Source organism: Labeo rohita, chromosome 2 (assembly GCF_022985175.1).
Source record: "Labeo rohita strain BAU-BD-2019 chromosome 2, IGBB_LRoh.1.0, whole genome shotgun sequence".
Classification (NCBI taxonomy): domain Eukaryota; kingdom Metazoa; phylum Chordata; class Actinopteri; order Cypriniformes; family Cyprinidae; genus Labeo; species Labeo rohita.
The window spans coordinates 811,802-832,212 of NC_066870.1; the positions used below are offsets into that span (position 1 = coordinate 811,802).

Consider the following 20,411-nt stretch of genomic DNA (forward strand, 5'->3'; position numbering starts at 1 on the left):
AACACTAAATACAGTCTGAGAATCCTGTCCGGACCATCTGTACGGAGCGTCTTGTTCATTTCTGTGCTAAAATAGCTTCAGAAGTGTGTCTGGTCTCTGATCAGAGGCGTCCTACATAGAGTCGCTCTGCTGCTGGTCTCTGGGGCGGCTCTGGACCTCAAACACGCTCCGGACGGCGCAGGAGAACGTGTGACGAGCGTCCGTCTGTCAGAAACACTGCTGAAGACAGTGAAGTCTTCAGCAGTGTTTCTGACAGACGGACGCTCGGTGAACATCATCCATATGAACATGCAGCATGTTTACTTCTCTTGCATGTATTTTGTGTGTCTTACTGCATTTTGTAAATCAAATAATCTCTCAGTGTGGTGATAGTAAAGTGTAAAATCACTGTTTCTCAGTATTAATGCTCATGTTAAACTGACCTGTTCCTTTCCCTTCACATTCTGTCCTGCACCACGCTCAACAGATATTATTAGGAGACTGATAGCAGCACTACTTCTGTTTAAAATCAATCCGATCATGACCAAACAAACACATGCACACAGCAAAACATGAGAAATGAGCTACATGACATTTTTAGTTAATAAACTCAGAGACTAAGTTAATAAAACTTTAGGTTTATATTTTGTGCTTAATGTGAAATACTGAATAAGCTACTGATAGAGCTTGACTGCATGGAGTGATTCAGCTCATGCTTTTAAAAAGACTGATGAAACATCATCCCGTTCCTAACCACTTCTCACAATGGAAGCACAATTGAAAAATCCTGATCCTGGTGTTGGATTTACTTCGAATTAATTTTCAGAAGCATTTTCTTGAAAAATGTACTCCAGTAATCTTTGTTTCATTTACAACTTAAAAAATGATTTTTTAAGTGTTAACCTGAGGATCAAGTGGATGCTTTTTAAAAGAAAACACACTAAATTACAAACAAACGTTTTGGGTGATTTGTAAAGTTTCTGGAAAGCATTAATGACATGTAATGTCCTGTTCTTTGAGATTTTTCACTTTCTGTTGTTCTGCTTTGCTTCTTATTTTATTCTCTTTATTAATTATTGCACTGATGAATCTGAATTATGATTCAGTCACATTTGTTAAACAGTTCAAGTCTTTTTTTTGTGGGTGCAGCACATCAATACTCTTAACCCTCATAATGCATTCAGGTAAGGGAACAAATCTTTGAAAATGCTTTAAAACACTCCTTTAGAACAAGCCTTTTTAACTAACCATTTAAAAACATGTCACATGTTTGGGTCATTTTGACCTGGGTATGTATGGAGCACCATTAGGTGTCAAAATACTTTTTGTAAAATTACCTATTAAGTTAAACATTTTGTAATATACATGTTTAGCCTTTTTTCCATGTCTCACACACTTTTGGGACTTAATTTTTTTTTTATAATCATGAACATGTGGCCTATTCATGAGTCGCTGCAGCATGAAAAATGGATCACTTTGTGTCTGAAAGTGAAAGTTCATGCAATTAATATGAATTTCTTTTGTTTGACTTTTCAGAGTTATTATTTTTGTCGTTTTGATGTTGTTTTAAAGGTATTGTTAAATAAAAACTATTAGATCTGCAATGTCCTCATAAAACATGGAAACCAGTGTGCACATGTGTGTGTGTTTAAAAAAAATTCTCAGTTTTTTTTATCAATAATAATAATGCAGTAATAACATGGTGAAAGGTTTGCTAATTCATTAATGAGAAGTTGCTGATCAAATATGAGCTTTTAGTTTAAAAATATCGTGCTATGACTGTTATCTAGGAAGTAACGATTCTTCGGGTCCAAACTGACCCGGAATGGTACAACAGCACACAGTTTTGAATGCATTAATGAGGGCGAAGTCACCCGGTGTCTGTGTGTGTGATCTGTGTGATCGCTGTCCAGTGCTGAACTCACCGCTCTCCACAGCCGCTGCGTCTTGGCCGTCACCGACGTCGCCGTGACGATGGTGTGCGACAGGGACACCAGCAGCCCGAACAGCACCGCCAGCAGCGTCCGCACGGGCAGCAGCACGTACGCCACGAACGTCAGCAGCAGCAGCTGCCACACGCCCTGCTCCGGACCCGCGGCGCCCGACACGTGCGGGAACGGGCAGCACAGCACCGAGAAGGTGAAACAGAAAAGCAGGCTCAGGTGCGCGATCTGCTGCAGCTGGCTCACCTGCAGGTACTTGACGTTGGTGACGATGAAGAGCGAGATGAAGACGACGAAGTGCACCGGGTACGAGCCCTTGGCGATGGTGAGGCTGGCGCCGGACAGCAGCAGCTCCAGCAGGCTGAGACTGGACGACAGCAGGATGAGCACGGACAGCGCCTTCAGCGTGCACGTCTGGTCGAGCTTCAGGTTGTAGTTGTGGAAGAGCGACTCCAGCTCCTTGCAGTCGAACTCGTCCTCGCAGGCGATGACCCCGGGCGGGCAGTGGCTCCTCCTGCGCCGGGTCTTGACTTTCTGGAACGGCATTTCGTCCATGGCGGGAGGGCCATTCACGCGGCGCCGGACAGACGCTCGGTCCACAAGTGCGGCAGAGGCGCGGAGGGTCGCCGGGGGCCGGCGGGCATGTCCGGCGGGAGAGGTAGAGCCGAGGAGATGGAAGAAGACGCGCTACACGAGCGACTGGCCTCGAGCTCGCGCGGCTCAGACTGGATCACGCCTGCGCGGTGCGCGCCTCGATAATTCTGCTGATTGACACGAGCGCGGATCTCAGAGGAGCGCGCCTCTCACGCGCTGAGCTTCAGGAAAACAGACACGTGAAAGTGTAAACCACTGCATGCCATTCGGAAACGAAATGCATTAGGATGTTTGAACTACGGATCATTCAGAATTTAGGACCTACATGATTTAATTTGCAACGTTTCCTTCACCCAAATAATGACGATAAATCAAGATTTAAGATTTGTACTATTATATGAGGCTAAGTACATGTAAAGTGTAAGTAAAATAAATTGTCACCATAATAAATGAATAACTCAATATGCCAGTATATGTCATGCAATTCACCATGACTTCATATCAGATAAATGTCACCCTAGACCACAAAACCAGTCATAAGCGTCAATTATACAACATCAGAAATAAGCTTTCCATTGATGTATGGTTTGTTAGGATAAGACAATATTTGGCCGAGGTACAACTATTTGAAAGTCTGGAATCTGAGGGTGCAAAAAAACATATAAATATTAAGAAAATCGACTTTAAAGTTGTCCAGATGCAGTTCTTAGCAATGCATATTACTAATTAAAAATTAAGTTTTGATATATTTACAGTAGGAAATTAACAAAATATCTTAATGGAACATGATCTTTACTTAATATAATAAAAGAAAGATTGATCATTTTGACCCATACAGTGTATTTTTAGCTATTGCTACAAATATACCAGTGCTACTTAAGACTGGTTTTGTGCTCCAGGGTCACAAATAATAAATTGGTGGTTTGTAATAGCATCTATATCAGCACATGTTACACTTCATTTTAAGGTGATGTTTGTTATTACAGTAATTACACAAATAATCCTGAGCAATTCTAATGAACTACATGTGTGATTAACAGATTTAGGGATCGGTTTAGGACTAGTTGCTTGTGATTACGCATCATGTTATTACTGCAGTTAAGTACATGTAACGTAACCATCACTTTAATATAATGTTACCTGTTAATCTGCTAATCTGTTTTGTTATTAAACTATAAAACTACACCTGTTGCACTGATTGTGCATTAAGCCTCTTTTCCACATGTTGGAATAATAGTCAGTCATGCAAAAATCACACAAGAGGAATCTGTGCAGCGTTGTCGACTTCTGGCGCTGTGCCTCAAATACTTTGTGAACAATAAGTTCATTCAAACTAAAACTTTTTTGTACTGAAATCCACACTATCTGTCTACAAATCAGTGTTCAAGTTCATCTGCTTTTTCTGCACTGATGATCCAGAGGCTTCATCACTCATTCTTTGCTGATATGATGTGATGCTGATATGTGTTCAGTCTGCGATTGTCACCTGTTCTTACACCTGCCGCATCTTGCCTTAAAAACCACCTCAACAGGTTCAAGTGATTTACTTAAGCAATGCTATAAATAGAGCTGTCACTGCAGTGGCGTGAAATACGTGACATGAATGCAGACGAGTCTGTTTTTATTCTCTCTGTTGCATATGTATGATGTCTGTTGCTAAACAGAAGCTGCAGAATGATCTGTGCACCAATCAAGTATTTGTAGACTGGAATTGTATGTTTTTGCCAATTTAAATACATTTTGCAATATATTTGAAGGTAAAAAGAATATTTTTCTGTCACGTAAGTCTTCACTGGACAGACACACAGAGCAATAACATGCTGATCTGAGTATCTGAGAACAGCTGATGTAGAAAACAACAAATATACGTAACTAAAAAAAGAAGGAAAAGATCAGTACCTGTCTGCAGTTTGAATGTAAATGCACCGCATGTTCTTCTTATTCTTCTTGAATAAAATGATCCTACAGGTGTGAAAGCAATAGTTCAGACTACATCAGCTGAATGAAACAAAGCTAAATTCTGAAATCATATTTATGTTTTGTTTTAACTTAAATCTAATTTGAATTACATTCAAATTCTGTGGTCATTTTGATTTAATATTAATCAAAAAGTTTATTATAAAAAACATATCTGTAATCAATAAATTTCCTTCAAATATAGGCCAAAATGATGTCTTAATATTGGTCATTATTAAAATAATTATGATAAATAAAGATAAACAAATGAATAAATAACCACACAATAATTTGTGTGTAAAATTAGGATGCTGGGGAGTCAGTAACACCGCTTTCAAAATCGCTAAAATGGTTGTTGGTTCGATACAGAATTAGCTATAAGATCTCGTTGCTTGTTTTTGAGGCACTGCGTAATTTTGCCCCTTTCTATCTCTCTTGACTTTTGGCATTTTACAATTCTTAACGTTTTTTCTTTTGTAGTGTTTTTCTATATTTGCAAGACAGTTATTTCTGTCTGTGTTTTTGGATGCAATGTATCTGTTTATAAATGCTGTTTATAAAATAAATGCTGAGAGTTTTAATTTTGCAGTTGTATTGATTTCATAAAAAAATCTGGTTCCAGATATATATCCAAAACTTCTTGTCAAAGCAATGAAATCCAGTAAACTCCAATAGTTAAGTTACGATGTTGAGGAAAAATTACTATTTTATGTCAGTTAGACTTGGTTCATAGTTGTGAAAACATGAAAAAATGAGTTCAACCTATTTTTTTTTCAGTTGACTTAACTAAAAAAATGTAAATGCTCATTAATTGATAAAGTACGTTGGCTCAATTTACTGCAAGCTATTTCAACAACTGCATATAAGTTGAGGGATCTATCCAGACAGAAACAGCAGGGGAAAAACACACAGCAACATAACATTAAGAACAGACGAGAACCAAGGAACTGAATCAAACGTATAAAGGAAATCTAATGAGACACAGACAGGTGCTCGTGCAGGGCAGACACAGGACAGAGAGGAGGATGGCCTTTAGGGTGGATCAGGGAGCTCGGGGAGCCATGGCGGAGTATACAGTCCAGGCAGCCATGGCGGATCAGGGAGCTCAGGGAGCCATGGCGGATCAGGGAGCTCGGGGAGCCACAGCGGACTATACAGTCCGGGCGGCCATGGTGGATCAGGGAGCCATTGCGGAGCATACAGTCTGGGCGGCCATGACAGAGCAGACAGTTCATGAGTATGCACCCCCCCCCAAAAAATTTTCTTGGGGGAAATTAGGGTACTACAAGCCCCAGACAGTACAGGTGGAGCAAGCAATGGAGAGTGCTCTGGAGGGGGTAGCTCGGACTGGATGGGACCAGCGGAGACGTAGGAGAAGCACTTGTGTCAACAAGTGTAGATCTACAGTGTAGATCTTTGAGATCTGAAAATCTTTGTGTTGTAAGAACTTAATATAAACAAAAGGGTGACAGAGCCTTTTCTTGAATCAGACCCAAATTTTGGAAAATGAAATCTATGTTAACAGCATACCTTTAAAAGACTTTTTGTGTGTCATCATGTTGTTTTACCTTTGCTATGACTTTGTGTGCTGCTCTCTGCATTTCATTTTCTGTGGTTTTATGCATTTGTTGTTAGTGACTGTGAAGCAACAATGGTTGCATTAAATGTGTTATATAAATGAATAAACAAACAAACAATTTTTTTTTTCATATTCTACATAAAGGATTATTCATTCACATTTCTACATGAGCTAAATGCTTTTAGCCAAACTGAACCAAGCACATTTTAATATGAAAACCATGATTTACTGTAAAATCTTAAAAAAAACAACCAAAAAAAAAAAAAAAAAAACACTTCAGATAAATGGCATGGTTGCTTGAGTTTTTCCAGGCATGTTTAGTTTAGTCATTCTCACATCATTAGGCCTCCTCTTCGTAGTTCACGAACTCCTGCATCAGTGTCCTGTGAGACATGTTTGTTCCTCATATCCTGATGTGTTTTCATGTGTTCATCTTGTTCTTCCAGTTTGCTGATGTTTTGTTGTTTTGTCAGAGAAACAAGAGCTGTCATTTCACTTTCAAAATAACCCCGACAGGAACACAAATGCATCCCTACCATGAGTGTGTGAGTGATTTCTCTGTGTGTGTTTTCACATGATAAATACATCTCATGATAATGCATCATTATCCACTTAGGAAAAAAAGAAATAACATGCAGGTAGTGTGTAAAGATCAGCTGATGAGTTCACATGTTAATATGAGTCTGACATAAAGACAGATAAGATAAATCACCCCCAGATGTCCTAAAGGGTTAATCCAGCCAGAAATGATCATCTTGTCATCATTTACTGACCCTTGTGTCACTACAAACCTGAACCTGTCCTGCAGAACACAAGAGACCAGTGACCAGAACATCTCAGTGTTTGTTTCCAATGTTGTCTAATACTGTGAACATTTAAAACATTCTTCAAAATTCTTCTTCATTCATCTACTGTGCTTCCCAGAAATAAAAAAGAAATGCGTCAGATAATATTTAATTATTATATAATTATTATATAATTTTAATATTTAATTACAAATAAGCAAAATTATTTAAAAATGCGAAGTATTACATATATGAATAAATATTACGTAATGAAGATGAAAATGACAGTGATTTGCAAAACACGTGTGATTTTTCTGTCCGGTTGATGAATCTGAGGTGTGATAGAGAGCAGGAGGTTCAGCTTTCAGTTTTAGTTTTAGTTATTTATAAATTATACTAAATGAAAATGAAAAATGTTGCATTGGTAGCTACCTGAGATGAAATATGTTTTTAAATATTTTATTTCAGCTAACATTTATTTGATTTCAAGCCATTTTTGTTTTGTTTTTGTTGACTCTAACACTGGTTTGAGGATTTGTGTCCTCATTGCTGTGTTTACAACTTACTCTTGCTTTATTGGCAAAAATACACATTTTCATTGAACAAAATAAATGGTTATGAAAGCTGGTATTTTATGCCACTTTATAGTATGTGTCTTTAAGTATGTAATTAAACGCAGGTATTTTTAAACCGTAAAACATAAAAACATGAGACACTTGATATAAAGAAGGTCCATTAAATAAGAAAAATTAGCAAGCACATAAAGCATAGTCTTACAATGGAAAAGCTGAACAGTTGAAACAGCATCATGGGAACTGCTTGTTCAGATGTGATCGTGTGTGGTTTGTTGCTGTTGTTGATGTGGATGTGTTTGTGCTGCTTTATTTGACAGTAATGTTTTCTATCCGCTGCAAACACTGACACACTGAAGAGCTTAAACAGGCTAAAAATAGTCTGAGCTTTACTGCTCTAAATCATTTGTGCCGTTTCCTCTGAACAGCTGAGGATTAGTGATTCCCTCGACAGCTTCAGCACAAACACACGGATCACACGCTGACAACCCACTGACCGACCGTATACACCACTGTAACGTGGGGAGAGAGACGAGAGGCGAGCGGATCCATTCGCAAGCTTTTATTGAAAGGACGAGACAAAGACATGGTCGAACAGGCAGGGTCGAAACAAGGTAATCCGAAGGGTGAGGCAAAGGGTAATCCGTGAAACGAGCAAGAAGTCCAAGGGGCAGGCGGCGAGACAGACGAAACGAGAAGTCCAGGCGAGAAAGCTAAACTAGGGAACCTAAGGAACTAAGGAACAGGAGGCACAGGAGCCCTCCAGGGTGGAGCAGCGTGGCGCTACCAGCGTGCAGGGATCTAGGACAGACGTCCCCGTTTTATGAGGTTCTGCAGCCTCAGCCGCCACCTCCGGGGAAACTGCAGTGGGGATCACAGCCATAGAGGAAGCCGCAGTTGACACTGACACCTCCAGAGGCTCTGCAGCGAAAGCCGCCACCTCTGGAGTCTCGATGGTGGTATCTGTGACCCCTTTAGGAGAATCTGCAACCAGCACCGCCACCTCCGGGAGCACTGGCGCAGACTCATGGTCAGACAAAGCCTCGGGAGCAGACTTGTGAATAGACGAGACCTCTGGAGCAGACTTGTGAACAGACGAGGCCTCAGCAGCCCACTTGTGGACAGACGAGACTTCTGGAGCACAGTGTGCAGCCCACACACACTAAATGGCAGTCGCCATTAAGGGAAGAGCAGCAGCGGATGGCAGGACTTCCTTAATGGTCGGATTTAAAAGCGCTGATGCCACTGGGATGCTTGCAGCCCACACAGACACTAGTGGTGGGTCCAGCACGCTGGCCATCATGATAGGTCGTGACCTTGGGGTGTCAGACAAGACGTGGCGAGGCTCTGGGACAACAGCAGTAACTTGACTTAGCTCAAGAAGAACAGCTGTGACTTGACTTGGTTCATGAAGATCAGCAGTGACTTGACTTGGCTCGTGAAGATCGACTGTGACTGTACTTGACTCAGGAACGACAGCTGTAACTTGACTGGACTCGGAAACAACTTGACTAGACTTGGGAACAACAGCTGTAGCTTGACTTAACACAGAAAACACAGCTGAAACGTTACATGGCTCTAGTACGGCAGCAGTGACACGACGGAGCTTTGTTTTCGCAGCCATTTTGTGAATGGGCTCCGTTGTCACCGCCATTGCATGAACGCGCTCCGGTGTGGCCGCCATCTTGAGTTCAGGCTCCGTTGTAGCCGCCATTACGTGAACACGCTCCGGCGCGGCCGCCATTTCACGGGCAGGTTGCGCGGCCAGCATTACCGCGATGTCGCGTTCCTCATCCGCGACACCCACAGTAAAAGATGAGCCCACAGTCAACAAAGTAAAGTCCATGTTTTAATCTGAATAATATTTTCGTAGTGTCCATACCTGTACTGTGTCCGTGTGTAAAGCTGCTGGATCCTGTTGTGGCCGAGCATTCTGTAACATGGGGAGAGAGACGAGAGGCGAGCGGATCCATTCGCAAGCTTTTATTGAAAGGACGAGACAGAGACATGGTCGAACTGGCAGGGTCGAAACAATGGCAGACAGGTATATAAGGACTAGATACAATAATAGTCCGAGAAGGTGGCGTGGGTCGATCAGCAGCAAACGTAATCCGAAGGGCGAGGCAAAGGGTAATCCGTGAAATGAGCAAGAAGTCCAAGGGGCAGGCGGCAAGACAGATGAAACGAGAAGTCCAGGTGAGAAAGCTAAACTAAGGGAACTAAGGAACTAAAGAACTACACGATACAACAATAGAAAACACCACAATACTCGGCAAATAACAGAGGGAAGTCCGGGGCTTATATAGCGCGCCTGATTGGCCACAGGTGCCGGCGCAATCAGCGTGATGGGACATGGGAGATGTAGTCCGGAGTGTAGTGTAACAGTGTGTGTGATGTGACAGTGCAAGAGCAACATCTGGTGGTGAGCGGACCGAAGGTCACCGGCCAGATTCATGACAGCCACCAACCACAGCAGTGGACAGGTCAGCATTCACATATGACAGATGTGTGGAACCGCTGGTGCAACTCAGATTTTAAACAAAAGTCTGAAGTAAACAGTGAGTGAAGAGACAAACATCTTCATGAATTCAGATCCAGAATCACACATCTGTAACTTTCTGATACGGTTGAAGAAAACATCACTAAAAAGAGCAAGAATAGATGGAAGAGTGACACACATCCTCATTAATGAGTGTAGATGAATCAATCAGATCCTGAGCATCTCTTTATGATCACACACAGACACACACTGAGAAATGAGATCCTGCATCATCACATGAGATTTGATTTTCATCAGGTATTTATTGCCCTTTTGAAAGCTGAAATGATGAATCACAACACAGTATGATTTAAACTTAAATTAAAAAATTTATTCTGATTGTTTAATGCATATCATATGAATACATACATATTGAAGACACTAAATTAATCCTAAACCAGAACTTTTCTCAATCCAGCACTTTCACAGCATCAGCTTCATTCTTCTCATGTTCATTATATCACATTAGAGCTACAGATTCTAGTATTTGACACTTACACTATATGTGAACTTTCTAGGAAATAGTTTGGATGATAAAACATCTGCTAAGAACATAAATGTCCATCTAACAGCTCCAGCACATCAATGGAGTCTCATTGTAGGGTTGAAATGTTTCTCTGTGAGTCTCCTGTCACAGCAGGATGTGTCTCAAGTCCACTATGATGGTGTTCTTCTAGATCTGTGTTACCTGCAGGAACTGGATGTGATCCTGTGTGTGTGAAAGCTGCTCCAGCTCAGCGTCTCTCGTCCTCAGATCATTGATCTCCCGCTCCAGTTGCTCCAGTCATCCTTCAGCTCGACTCACCACTCGCTTTTCCTGATCTCTGATCAGCCGTATCAGCTCAGAGCGGCTTCTCTCAGTGGAGCGGATGAGCTCAGTAAAGATCCTCTCACTGTCCTCCACTGCTGTCTGTGCAGAGCGCTGTTAGGACACACAGTGATTCAGGCTTCAGTGGGACTGAAAGAGACAAGAGAGTCTGAACTGAGACTGAGACAAACTTCTCTTCTTCTCCAGACTCACCTTATGAGACTCCACAGCCTCTCTCAGCTGCTGAAGATCCTTCTCTCTCTGCTGGATTCTCTGCTGGAACGTCTTCTGCGTCTCCTTCAGCTGCTTCTGCAGGACAAACAGATGAATGTCACAGAAAACTACTGGCACTAAATCATCATGTGAACAGATCAAAAAGGAAAAGTAGGGAGAGACAGTTTAAAAGTTATTTATCTGGGCCCACATTCACAAAACACTTTATCTTACCACTAGAGTTCTGCTACATTGCAGTAAATGCTTTAAGTAAGAGTTCTCTCTTAAAACCTATTCACAAAGCTGCTGGGACAAACTTTTACAAAGGAATAGAGAGAAGTCTTACGCTAAGAGTTGGGTGGGGTTGACCTTGTTGCTATGGATGATGTCAGCATGCTTATTAACTATGCACACAGTGATTGGCTGATAGGGGAGGAGTCTCTGGCAGAAATGTATTCTTAGAAATATTGTATTGTATTAGTAATATATTGAGTGTGACATTATGTTGCCGTATTCAAATGAAGATTTTAAAATAAAAATGTTGCTACATTAAAATAAAGATTGCAGGCTAAGTGTCACAAATTAAAAAAATATATGTTCAGCTAATTGTCAGCTTTTTACATATTAGAAAGAATTTGTCATTCCAATTTCTTTGTCGATGTGGAAGATTCAGATCTTCCCCCCATTTGTAAACACGTGGCCGATCCAGCTCACCACCAGCCAGCATCTTCCACGTGCTGCTTCAACGAGCACACTCTCTCCGGTCCTCCCTCGCTCACCCTAGTTCTCCATAGCTCCTCCCTCATCCTCAGCCCAGAACCCTCGACCAGCTCTCGGACCCCGCCTGCGGCCAGCTCAAGGACTCAGACATCGGCCAGCTCACAGACTCCAGCCACGCCTCCGCACTCAGGATTATCGGCTGCAAATATGGCAAGCCATATATATATTAAGGACGTTATGGGCTCATGTGGATTATTTTCTCCTGTGTCTCCGCTGGTCCCGTCCAGCTCTCCTTCGTCTCCGCTGGTCCCGTCCAGCCCTCCCAATTCTCCACTGGTCCCGTCCATTCCTCCTGAGTCTGAGCTGCCTCCAGAGCACCCTCCTGAGCCTGGATATGCCGTGATGAAAGGTGGATGAAGCCACTGAAGGAAACTGCTACCCCTTGTGCTGCGGACCTCTGCGGGGACCGAGTGCGGCCGCCAGACTCCACCCCTTACCTGGACCCTTCCCTTCTGAACACTGCCCCTCCTTCACGGAACCCCTGCACGTCGAGGACACCAGATCCCCTATTTATTTTGGACACTTTTACTTCCCCCTTTTGGACACTTTTGTTTATATTGTTTAATAAAAGCCTCTCCGAGGCCTGACATCACGCCCACTGTTGTCTGTCGTTTTGCTCCTCCCGCCACAATATGAAAAAACATGTACGAACATTTCAGACTTCAGTGTACAATGACCTTTAGTCTTAAGGTGTTTTGTGAATACGGGTCCTGAACTGATAACTAATGGCTGTAGGGTCAAACTCCAGAAGGGAAGTTTGATAATTTACCACCATCTTTTATGAATTGTCATGAAGATTAAGGCCTGTTTCACACTACAAGTGTAAGTTTATGACAGTGAAACTGACACAGATGTAGGAGCTTCACACTGACAGTGTTTCTGGTGCATAATTAAGCTGCAGCTCTAGACAGAAAATAAATGACTGAAGTGAAGCTATAAATGACTACAGTCATCTGGATTCAATCAGATGTACTGAAAAGAAAGTCATCTGTCACTGCTTTCAACTTTTACTACCTGTTGAAAAATCCAGCATGGATTCCAAGCTGGTCCAGGCTGGTTTATGCTGGTATAGTGCTGGTCTAGCTGGTGGACCAACATATTCAAGCTGTTCTCAAGCAAAATGGAGCTGGTGATGCTGGTTTACCAACATGGTCTTGCAGGGTTTAGTATCAGTAGGCAGCTGTTTAATGCAAGCAGTGTTTTGAAGACAAACATAATTTTTGCTTGTATATTTCTCCATTTACAACACATGATGCAAAATAAAACAATATAAATCATATGATTGAATTATATAATAGCTTTGTAATTGCTACTGGTAAAACATTTTAAAGCATCAAATGAATTGTCTCATAAGATCTGTACACAAATCAGTTAAAAAAAAAAAAAAAAAAAAAAAAAGCCTTGTGTACATTGCACGACAAAGACATTTTGTCACAAAATCTGAAGGAGGACTCAAATGCAGAATGAGTGTTAATGCCTTATTAGCGAAAATGACTAACAGGACAAGAGATAGTGAGGCAGGAAGTAACACAGTCCAAACAATAGGCAGGGAGACAATTGTAGACAGGCAGGTGAATGGGCACAGAGTCCAGTCCAGAAAGATAGACCACCAGAGGGGAGAGTAGGCAGCAAATCTGGAGGCCGGTTGAAGCAACAGTGGCCTGACAGGAACCTGAGGCGCCGCCCCTCCACACTCGTGATCCCACAGGCTCTGCAGACGTCTAGCTGGGAGGCAGATAGAGAAAGCAGACTAGGAGCTCAGCCTGCAGGACTGGACAAGACAAGACAAAGACTGACAAGAAATGGTATTAAGTGAACAATCTGGCAAGAAATAAATCGGTATCACAAATGGTAAGACAAGCTAGCAAACATAGACCAAGCAAAACAAACAGCAAGGTTGAACAATGAACTGGCAACACAAGAGGGAAAGGGAGAACAATATAAAGGTGCAGAGAACATGAAGAACAGGTGAGAACACTCAGACAAACGAGAGCTAAACAAGGGGGCGTGGCAACAGGTAACAAGGAGGCAGGACAAGGGAAGCACATGGAAGACAACAACAGAGACAGAGCCATGTGCTCAGACACAACACAAACAGAAACATGAAACAAAGACAACACAGACAAGACTGTCAGGGGAGAACCCTGACAGTCCCTGACAGTCTGCGGACATGGAAGTCCAAAACTGGCTAGGCGGTACAGAGGGAAGGGAGGGGAGGGGGGGAGGGGAGAGGTGCGTGGGAACCAAACCAGGCAGACAGTTCATGGCTGACCAGGGAGGTGCTGGTCTAGGGAGACCAAAATTAGGAGACACAGAAGGTGGGAATAGAGGGAAGGGAACTTGACTGGGTGTTCCCATAGGAGCAGGGACTGGTCTCACTGGTCTGGACCTCCAACTGGGCTTAGTGACAGTGGCAGAATCTGAGGAACTGACAGGAAGAGTCTTGGGAACAGGTTGGCAGACAGATTCTGGGGTGTCCTTAAAGGTAGCTGGATCAAGCTTTGACAGACTTAGAAAGTTCTTCAGGGGCCGAAGCCAACATTAGGCTGGGCACTGGAGCCTGAGCCGACACAGGAGCGGGCTCAGGGGCCGGAGCCGACACAGGAGGCCTTAACAGGCTGGGTTAGAGCCTCTGGAATGGCCTCCATGGCCAAGACACTAAGAGCAGGACGCTCAGGAGCAGCTTTTGGGGACACAACAGCAACCGCAGGAGTCTTAGACATGGCCTCTTTGACCATAACGGGCTGTATGGGAGATGCTTGACTGACCTTCTTGGTTAACACAGTGTGAGTGGGCTGTTCAGGAAGGTCTTCTGTGGACATTACTTGATTATCAGTAACTTCTGTTGACTTTTCTTGATTTGCAGGAGCATTCTTAGACTTGACATGACAGGTGAGAACGGCATCCTTGGAAGTTACTGGAAGAACAGGCTGCTTGGAACTGGCCTCCGTGACCGGGACAGGCAAGATGAAAACCTCTACATCGGCCTCCGTGGCCCTGACAGGACTGACAGCCTGCTCAGCAAAAGACTCTGTGGACGTGACATGACTGGCAGGAACACAACCTTTGGACAAGACCGGATTCATAAACATGGCTTCAGTGGACAAAACAGGAAGGGTATTAGACTGTACAGTATGGGCCATCCTTCTCTGCTTCTGACAGATTGAAGCTGCATGCTTTACCACCTTTGTAGTATCTGTCGCCAACTCGGCCAACACAGGCGGGCAGGCAGTGACCTTGGTTGTCTTGTTGAACGACTGGAGTGCACTTAGTTGATTCCTTGAAGACAGAGGTTGACTTGGCAGACTCAGAAATGTCTGGCGTTTCCATCATTGAGTGTGTGATGACTGTGGTTGGCACAACCTGCTCCTGGATAACAGTATTGGAGTTGACTAATTCAGGGATGACAGAGAAGGACTTTGGCTTAGAATTGACTGAAGCTGAACTGATAGCTGCCAACCTGGCCATCTTGGAAGGGACTTGAGCAGGGTTGGCAGGCTCCGAAACATCCTCTTCTGAAGCCGGCTTGAGAATGACCTCCTTGTCCGTAACAGGCATTGACAGACAACAGACAACAGGCCTCGGGCAACATGACAGGATGGGTAAAAACAGTCTCCGAGGGCATCACTTGACTAGTAAGTGGTTCTGAAAATGTCACTGGACCAGGAACCAGAATTGGGTCATCCAGGATCTCAGGGTTTGGAGCACTCAGATCTGGACCTTCTCGAACCGCTAGACTTGTAACCTGAGCCTGCTTTGCACGGGCCTTTCTCTTCCTCCGCTTTCAACAGGTTGATGTTGTGAGCTTGTCCCCCTCTGTAGTAACCGCAGCTAACTCAGCCAACTCAGGGGGACTTACAGTGATCTGTGTCGCCTCAGCAGTGATTGGTACAGACTTCAACTGGGCTGGAACAAGCTCACTTGACTGAGGAATAACACTTGACTTGTCTGGCTCAGACTCAGGATTATTCATGGCCAACACTGGGGAAACAGAGGTTAATTCAACAGACTCAGAAGGGTCTAGTGCATACTTGATCAGGGGAGGCTTGACAAGATGACTTGATAGGCTCAGGGGAAATGGGAGCGATCTCAGTAGACTCTAGGGTCACAGAAAAAGTGTCAGAGTCAATGGATGCAGCATACTGTAGAGCCCTCCTCCTTCTTGCCCTTCGCTTCGGAGTAGGAGTCAGAAGGTGATCTTGGTCTTGAATTGACAAGGGAAGTGTGGCAGAGTGATCGTTGCATGCTGACTTGGGTGGTAGAGGAGACATTCCCCACTGGATGCGATGACCGATATACTTAGAGAAGTCCCAGAAATTCAAAATCTTGAGATTCTCCATCTCCCACTTCGGCACAAGGTCATCCAAGCTGGCATTGAATATCTCCTTGAGGGTGGTGTCATCATAATCAAGCCCTCTTGACATCATCCAGAAAAACTGGGTAAAAAGTCCCAGCCCTGTTGGCGAAGAGCAGCTAGCCCCCGCTGGCGGGTCAGTCTCTCCTGAGCATTGGTGGGTGGCTGGATGGATTCTGATGCTCATTCTGCTGAGTCCAGCGTTGGCCAGTTCATTCTGTCACAAAATCTGAAGGAGAACTCAAATGCAGAATGAGACAAGACAAGACAAGACAAGACATTAAGTGAACAATCTGGCAAGAAATAATCAGTATCATAAATAGTAAGACAAGCTAGCAAACATAGACCAAGCAAAACAAACAGCAAGGTTGAACAATGAAGTAGCAACACAAGAGGGAAAGGGAGAACAATATAAAGGTGCAGAGAACATGAGGAACAGGTGAGAACACTCAGACAAACGAGAGAGGAACACAAGGACCAGGTGACGACACTCAGACAAACAAAAGCTAAACAAGGGGGCGTGGAAACGGGTAACAAGGAGGCAGGACAAGGGAAGCACATGGCAGACAACAACAAAGACAGAGCCATGTGCTCAGACACAACACAAACATAGAAACATGAAACAAAGACAACACAGACAAGACTGTCAGGGGAGAACCCCGACACATTTAGACATATGAAAACCAAAAAAAAAAAGCCTAATTGAAGCTTAATCATAAGCAGTTTGTTCAGTTGCAGGGCTCTTTTGATGGAACAGTTAATAACAACTTGATAATGAAAGTTAAAAACTAAAAGTTATTTTTTTTAAAGACTTTCACATATGGAAGTCACATATGTCCAAATCCAGCTGTCAGTCACTGGTTTCAAAATATGTCAGTGCAGTCAGGACCATTGTTGAAAACAGTGATAGCATGCACTTTCAACATTTACTGAAACAGAGTTAATTCATCCAAAGTCAATGGCCGAGTGCCCAACTAAAAGGACTTCAGAAACCTTTGTACATGAACCATATGAAAGAAATAAAGCCAAACTGGTTTGTAATAAGTGAGTAAAGCTGTTTTTGGAGTTGTTTAATCATCCTCTGTTGAGATATTGATTTCATCTATGGCTGTGTGGCTGTAAGTCAGTTGTAGTTGTTGTGTTGCTGCTCATGTATTTTTAATAATATCTATGACTGCAGATCATTATTTGGGGACGGTGTTATATTTTATTATGCTGATTGTTAGAAGTCTATTATTTTCTATATACTTGACTAATGATGTTTTAATAACAAGGTTCAGGAGGAGCACAATCAGATAATCAATCAATTCGACACAGATGTAACTCATCTAGCTAATCATCCGAACTCATATATAGGCACGCAGCCCACTTGCCTCTACCATTCAATGTTTTTTTGGCATCCCTCCTCCACCTCAACTCCTCACTCTTAATCTATTCTCATCCCATATTTGGGATAGGGGGAGTTCTCTGGGTTTGGGCCATATTCTGGGCTCGGAGCCTTCCCCCAGGACAGCACGCCAAAATATTGTGATGAGCGTCCCAAGGAGTCATCAGCATCGCCCTGGAAACAAACAAGGAACACCTGAATGCGCTCATCACTGGCTGATCGGCCCCAGCTGAAACGCATCAGGAGACAGCTACATAAGTCGCATGAGTGCTGCAAAATGGAGAGAACTCTCTCCAAGAGACTGGACATTAATGGCTTCTCTCTTTGTTCTTTTAGACCACAGCTGGTGACAGATCTGCCAACCACAAGCACCACATGGACCCACTGCACTGCTAAGAAGAGAGCACGCCACTCACCGGAGCACTCACCTTGTGTTTTTGCCTCCCTCACTTCTTTGTAAATAAATCCACCCTCCGGGGTCTTTATTTTGAGCCATCCTTGTTGTGTGATTCTTCACCCCGTGACAATATGCTTACTATTTGCTCAACCAGATTAGATGTAAGGGTGAACTTGTGAATTGTTATTGTTAACTTGAAACAATTAAAGGAAAAACAAGTATTGAATTTGTTTAATTTGATTATATTTGTAAAGGGGAAGCTTAGTATTCATTATTCGTTTTGTATGTTCCAGTTTCACCTTTTCTCACAATGTCAATAAACCTGTGGATGAGGAGCCAGTGTTTTCAGAGTCTTGATGTTAGGGAAGAGTTTACCTGGCTGTCAAGATATACATATACTGAGGGCAGCACGGGGGATTTTACTGTGTAAACGTAACCAGCAAGATGTGTTTTCTTTATTAAATAACTTAAAAACACAAAAAGAAACGTGATATGTAACACGTACACAAGTTTTATTGTGGGACCAGCAAATCAATAACCAATATCCAATGCTGGTCCCAGCATGCAAAACATACCTTTTGCTGGTGACCAGCAATGCTGGATTTTTCAGCAGGGATTTCACTTATAGAGGTGTATATTCAAGAACAGGTGAATATTTCACTCCATTATTTTAAGTCTCTTAAACTATCATTGTCTAGTTTTAAACACCTGTTTCTCTGTCCTCTGTGCTGCAGCTGATACAGTGTCGTGGTTTTTATGTTCATCCATCGTACACAGCACACATATACATTTCTGATCAGTGCGACAGAAAACCTCAAGGATCTTCTCATGTTTTTGGCAGATCATCTCCTGCAGTCGTCCAGTGGCATCGGTCACTTTGTGTGGCTTACATGAATGAAACTCCTCATGACGCTCAAAATGAGTTTGACAGTAAGAGTTCAGACACACCAGACAGGACTTGACGGCTTTGTATTTTCTTCCAGTACAGATGTCACACTGCACATCTCCAGCTCCAGCGTAACAGTCAGCAGGAAGTTTGGTCTTCTTCAATTTCTCCACCATTTCAGCAAACACCACGTTCTTAAATAAAGCAGGTCTTGGACTGAAGGTCTGTGTGCACTGAGGGCAGCTGTAGACTCCCTTCTCATCCTCCTCATTCCAGCAGTCTGTAATGCAGCTCATACAGTAACTGTGTCCACACTGGATGGTCACTGGATCCTTCAGGAGATCCAGACACACCGGACAACTGAACTGATCCACTGAAATACAGGAGTCTGCCATTTTACTGCATGAATACAGAGACACAAACACACAACAGCTCAACTAGACTTCAGTTTCTCTTTCCCTGAACTCATGTGATTCCTGTTTTCTGGTTCTGTGTTTGAGTGTCGTGTGTAAAACGGGTTTGTCTGCATGTCTGTGTATTAGGTTCCTCATTCCTGCTGAGTTTAGTTTCAACACACCCGACTGTTATTAAAGTAAATGCAAAGACCTTGATTAATTGATTCAGGTGCGTTTAACAGACACACTGTTACAACCCTGACTCTAGAGAAGCAACATACAAATGACAAAATTACTGATCAAAATAAGCTTTATTAGATTATAAAAGAAAAAAAAGGTGACTGTGATAGGTGTCTGGGTATTGCTGACGCAAACTCACGCTGGATTAACAACATAGGGAGAGTGGGAACTTGGGAGGCTCGGGAGGAGGACAGACACCCGGGAGAGGGCCAGAGTCCAGGGTGATGACGATGGAGGGAGGAGCCAGGGAGGAAACAGGAGGGACTTGGAGCAGGAGGAGCCAGGTGGGACCCAGGCCACAGCCAGGAAGGTGGAGCCATGGTGGAGCCGACGGAGAGTGGAGCTATGGAGGAGGAAGGGCTGACGACTACAAGGGGCCGACCGACAGCTAGAGAGCCAATAAGCCAGGGTAATGAGATGGATCCAGAGAGCTGAGGTTGAACTGATGGCTCCAGAGGCGGAGGTGTGGATCCAGAAGTCCGTGGTGGAGCCAGAGCATCAGAGGACCAAGGTGGAGCCGAGGGATGGAGGAACCTGATGAAGCCGGATGAACAGAGGGACAAGGTGCAGCCAGAGGAGGGAAGTCCCAGGCAAAGAATGGTTGACAACAGACCAAAGGGACGGAGCCAGAGGGACAAGGGAACTCAGCAGAGCCAGTGGACTGCTGAGCCAAGGCAGAGAGTAAGTAAGCTGGTGGAGCCGCTGGGTCGACGGGCCGAGGTGGAGTCCTAGACTCTGAGGATGCAGGTGGAGACAGGGGATCCTCCAGCCATGATGCCGATGGAGACTGGCAGACCCGCAATGATCTCGCCGCACAGATGAAGGGCTGAGGGTGAGCAGAGGGGCTGCCAGCGGAGGAAAAGGCAGGAGTGAGAGGGTTTTAATATCTGAAAATTTTTTGGAAAATCTAAAAATGCTGAAAGTTTTCTTTAAGGGGTCGGTTTATGAGTCATTCCACGAAACAGGTACGATTTGGACTTACACATTTTTAGATTTTTTCCCAA

General features: G+C 43.5%; 1 protein-coding gene and 1 pseudogene across 2 annotated transcripts in view; both read right to left on the reverse strand.

Annotated features, from left to right (window-relative positions):
- adcy1b (adenylate cyclase 1b) overlaps window positions 1–3,148 on the reverse strand; it is a 35,920-nt gene extending 32,772 nt beyond the window's left edge. For both annotated transcript variants that reach the window (XM_051122774.1, XM_051122782.1), the window contains exon 1: window positions 1,905–3,148. In XM_051122774.1, the coding sequence (XP_050978731.1) occupies window positions 1,905–2,477 (573 nt within the window). In that variant the 5' untranslated portion in view covers window positions 2,478–3,148. The remainder of the gene's footprint in view (window positions 1–1,904) is intronic.
- Window positions 3,149–10,561: 7,413 nt separating this feature from the next.
- On the reverse strand, window positions 10,562–19,167 carry LOC127173620 (E3 ubiquitin/ISG15 ligase TRIM25-like; annotated as a pseudogene).
- Between the last annotated feature and the right edge of the window lie 1,244 nt (window positions 19,168–20,411).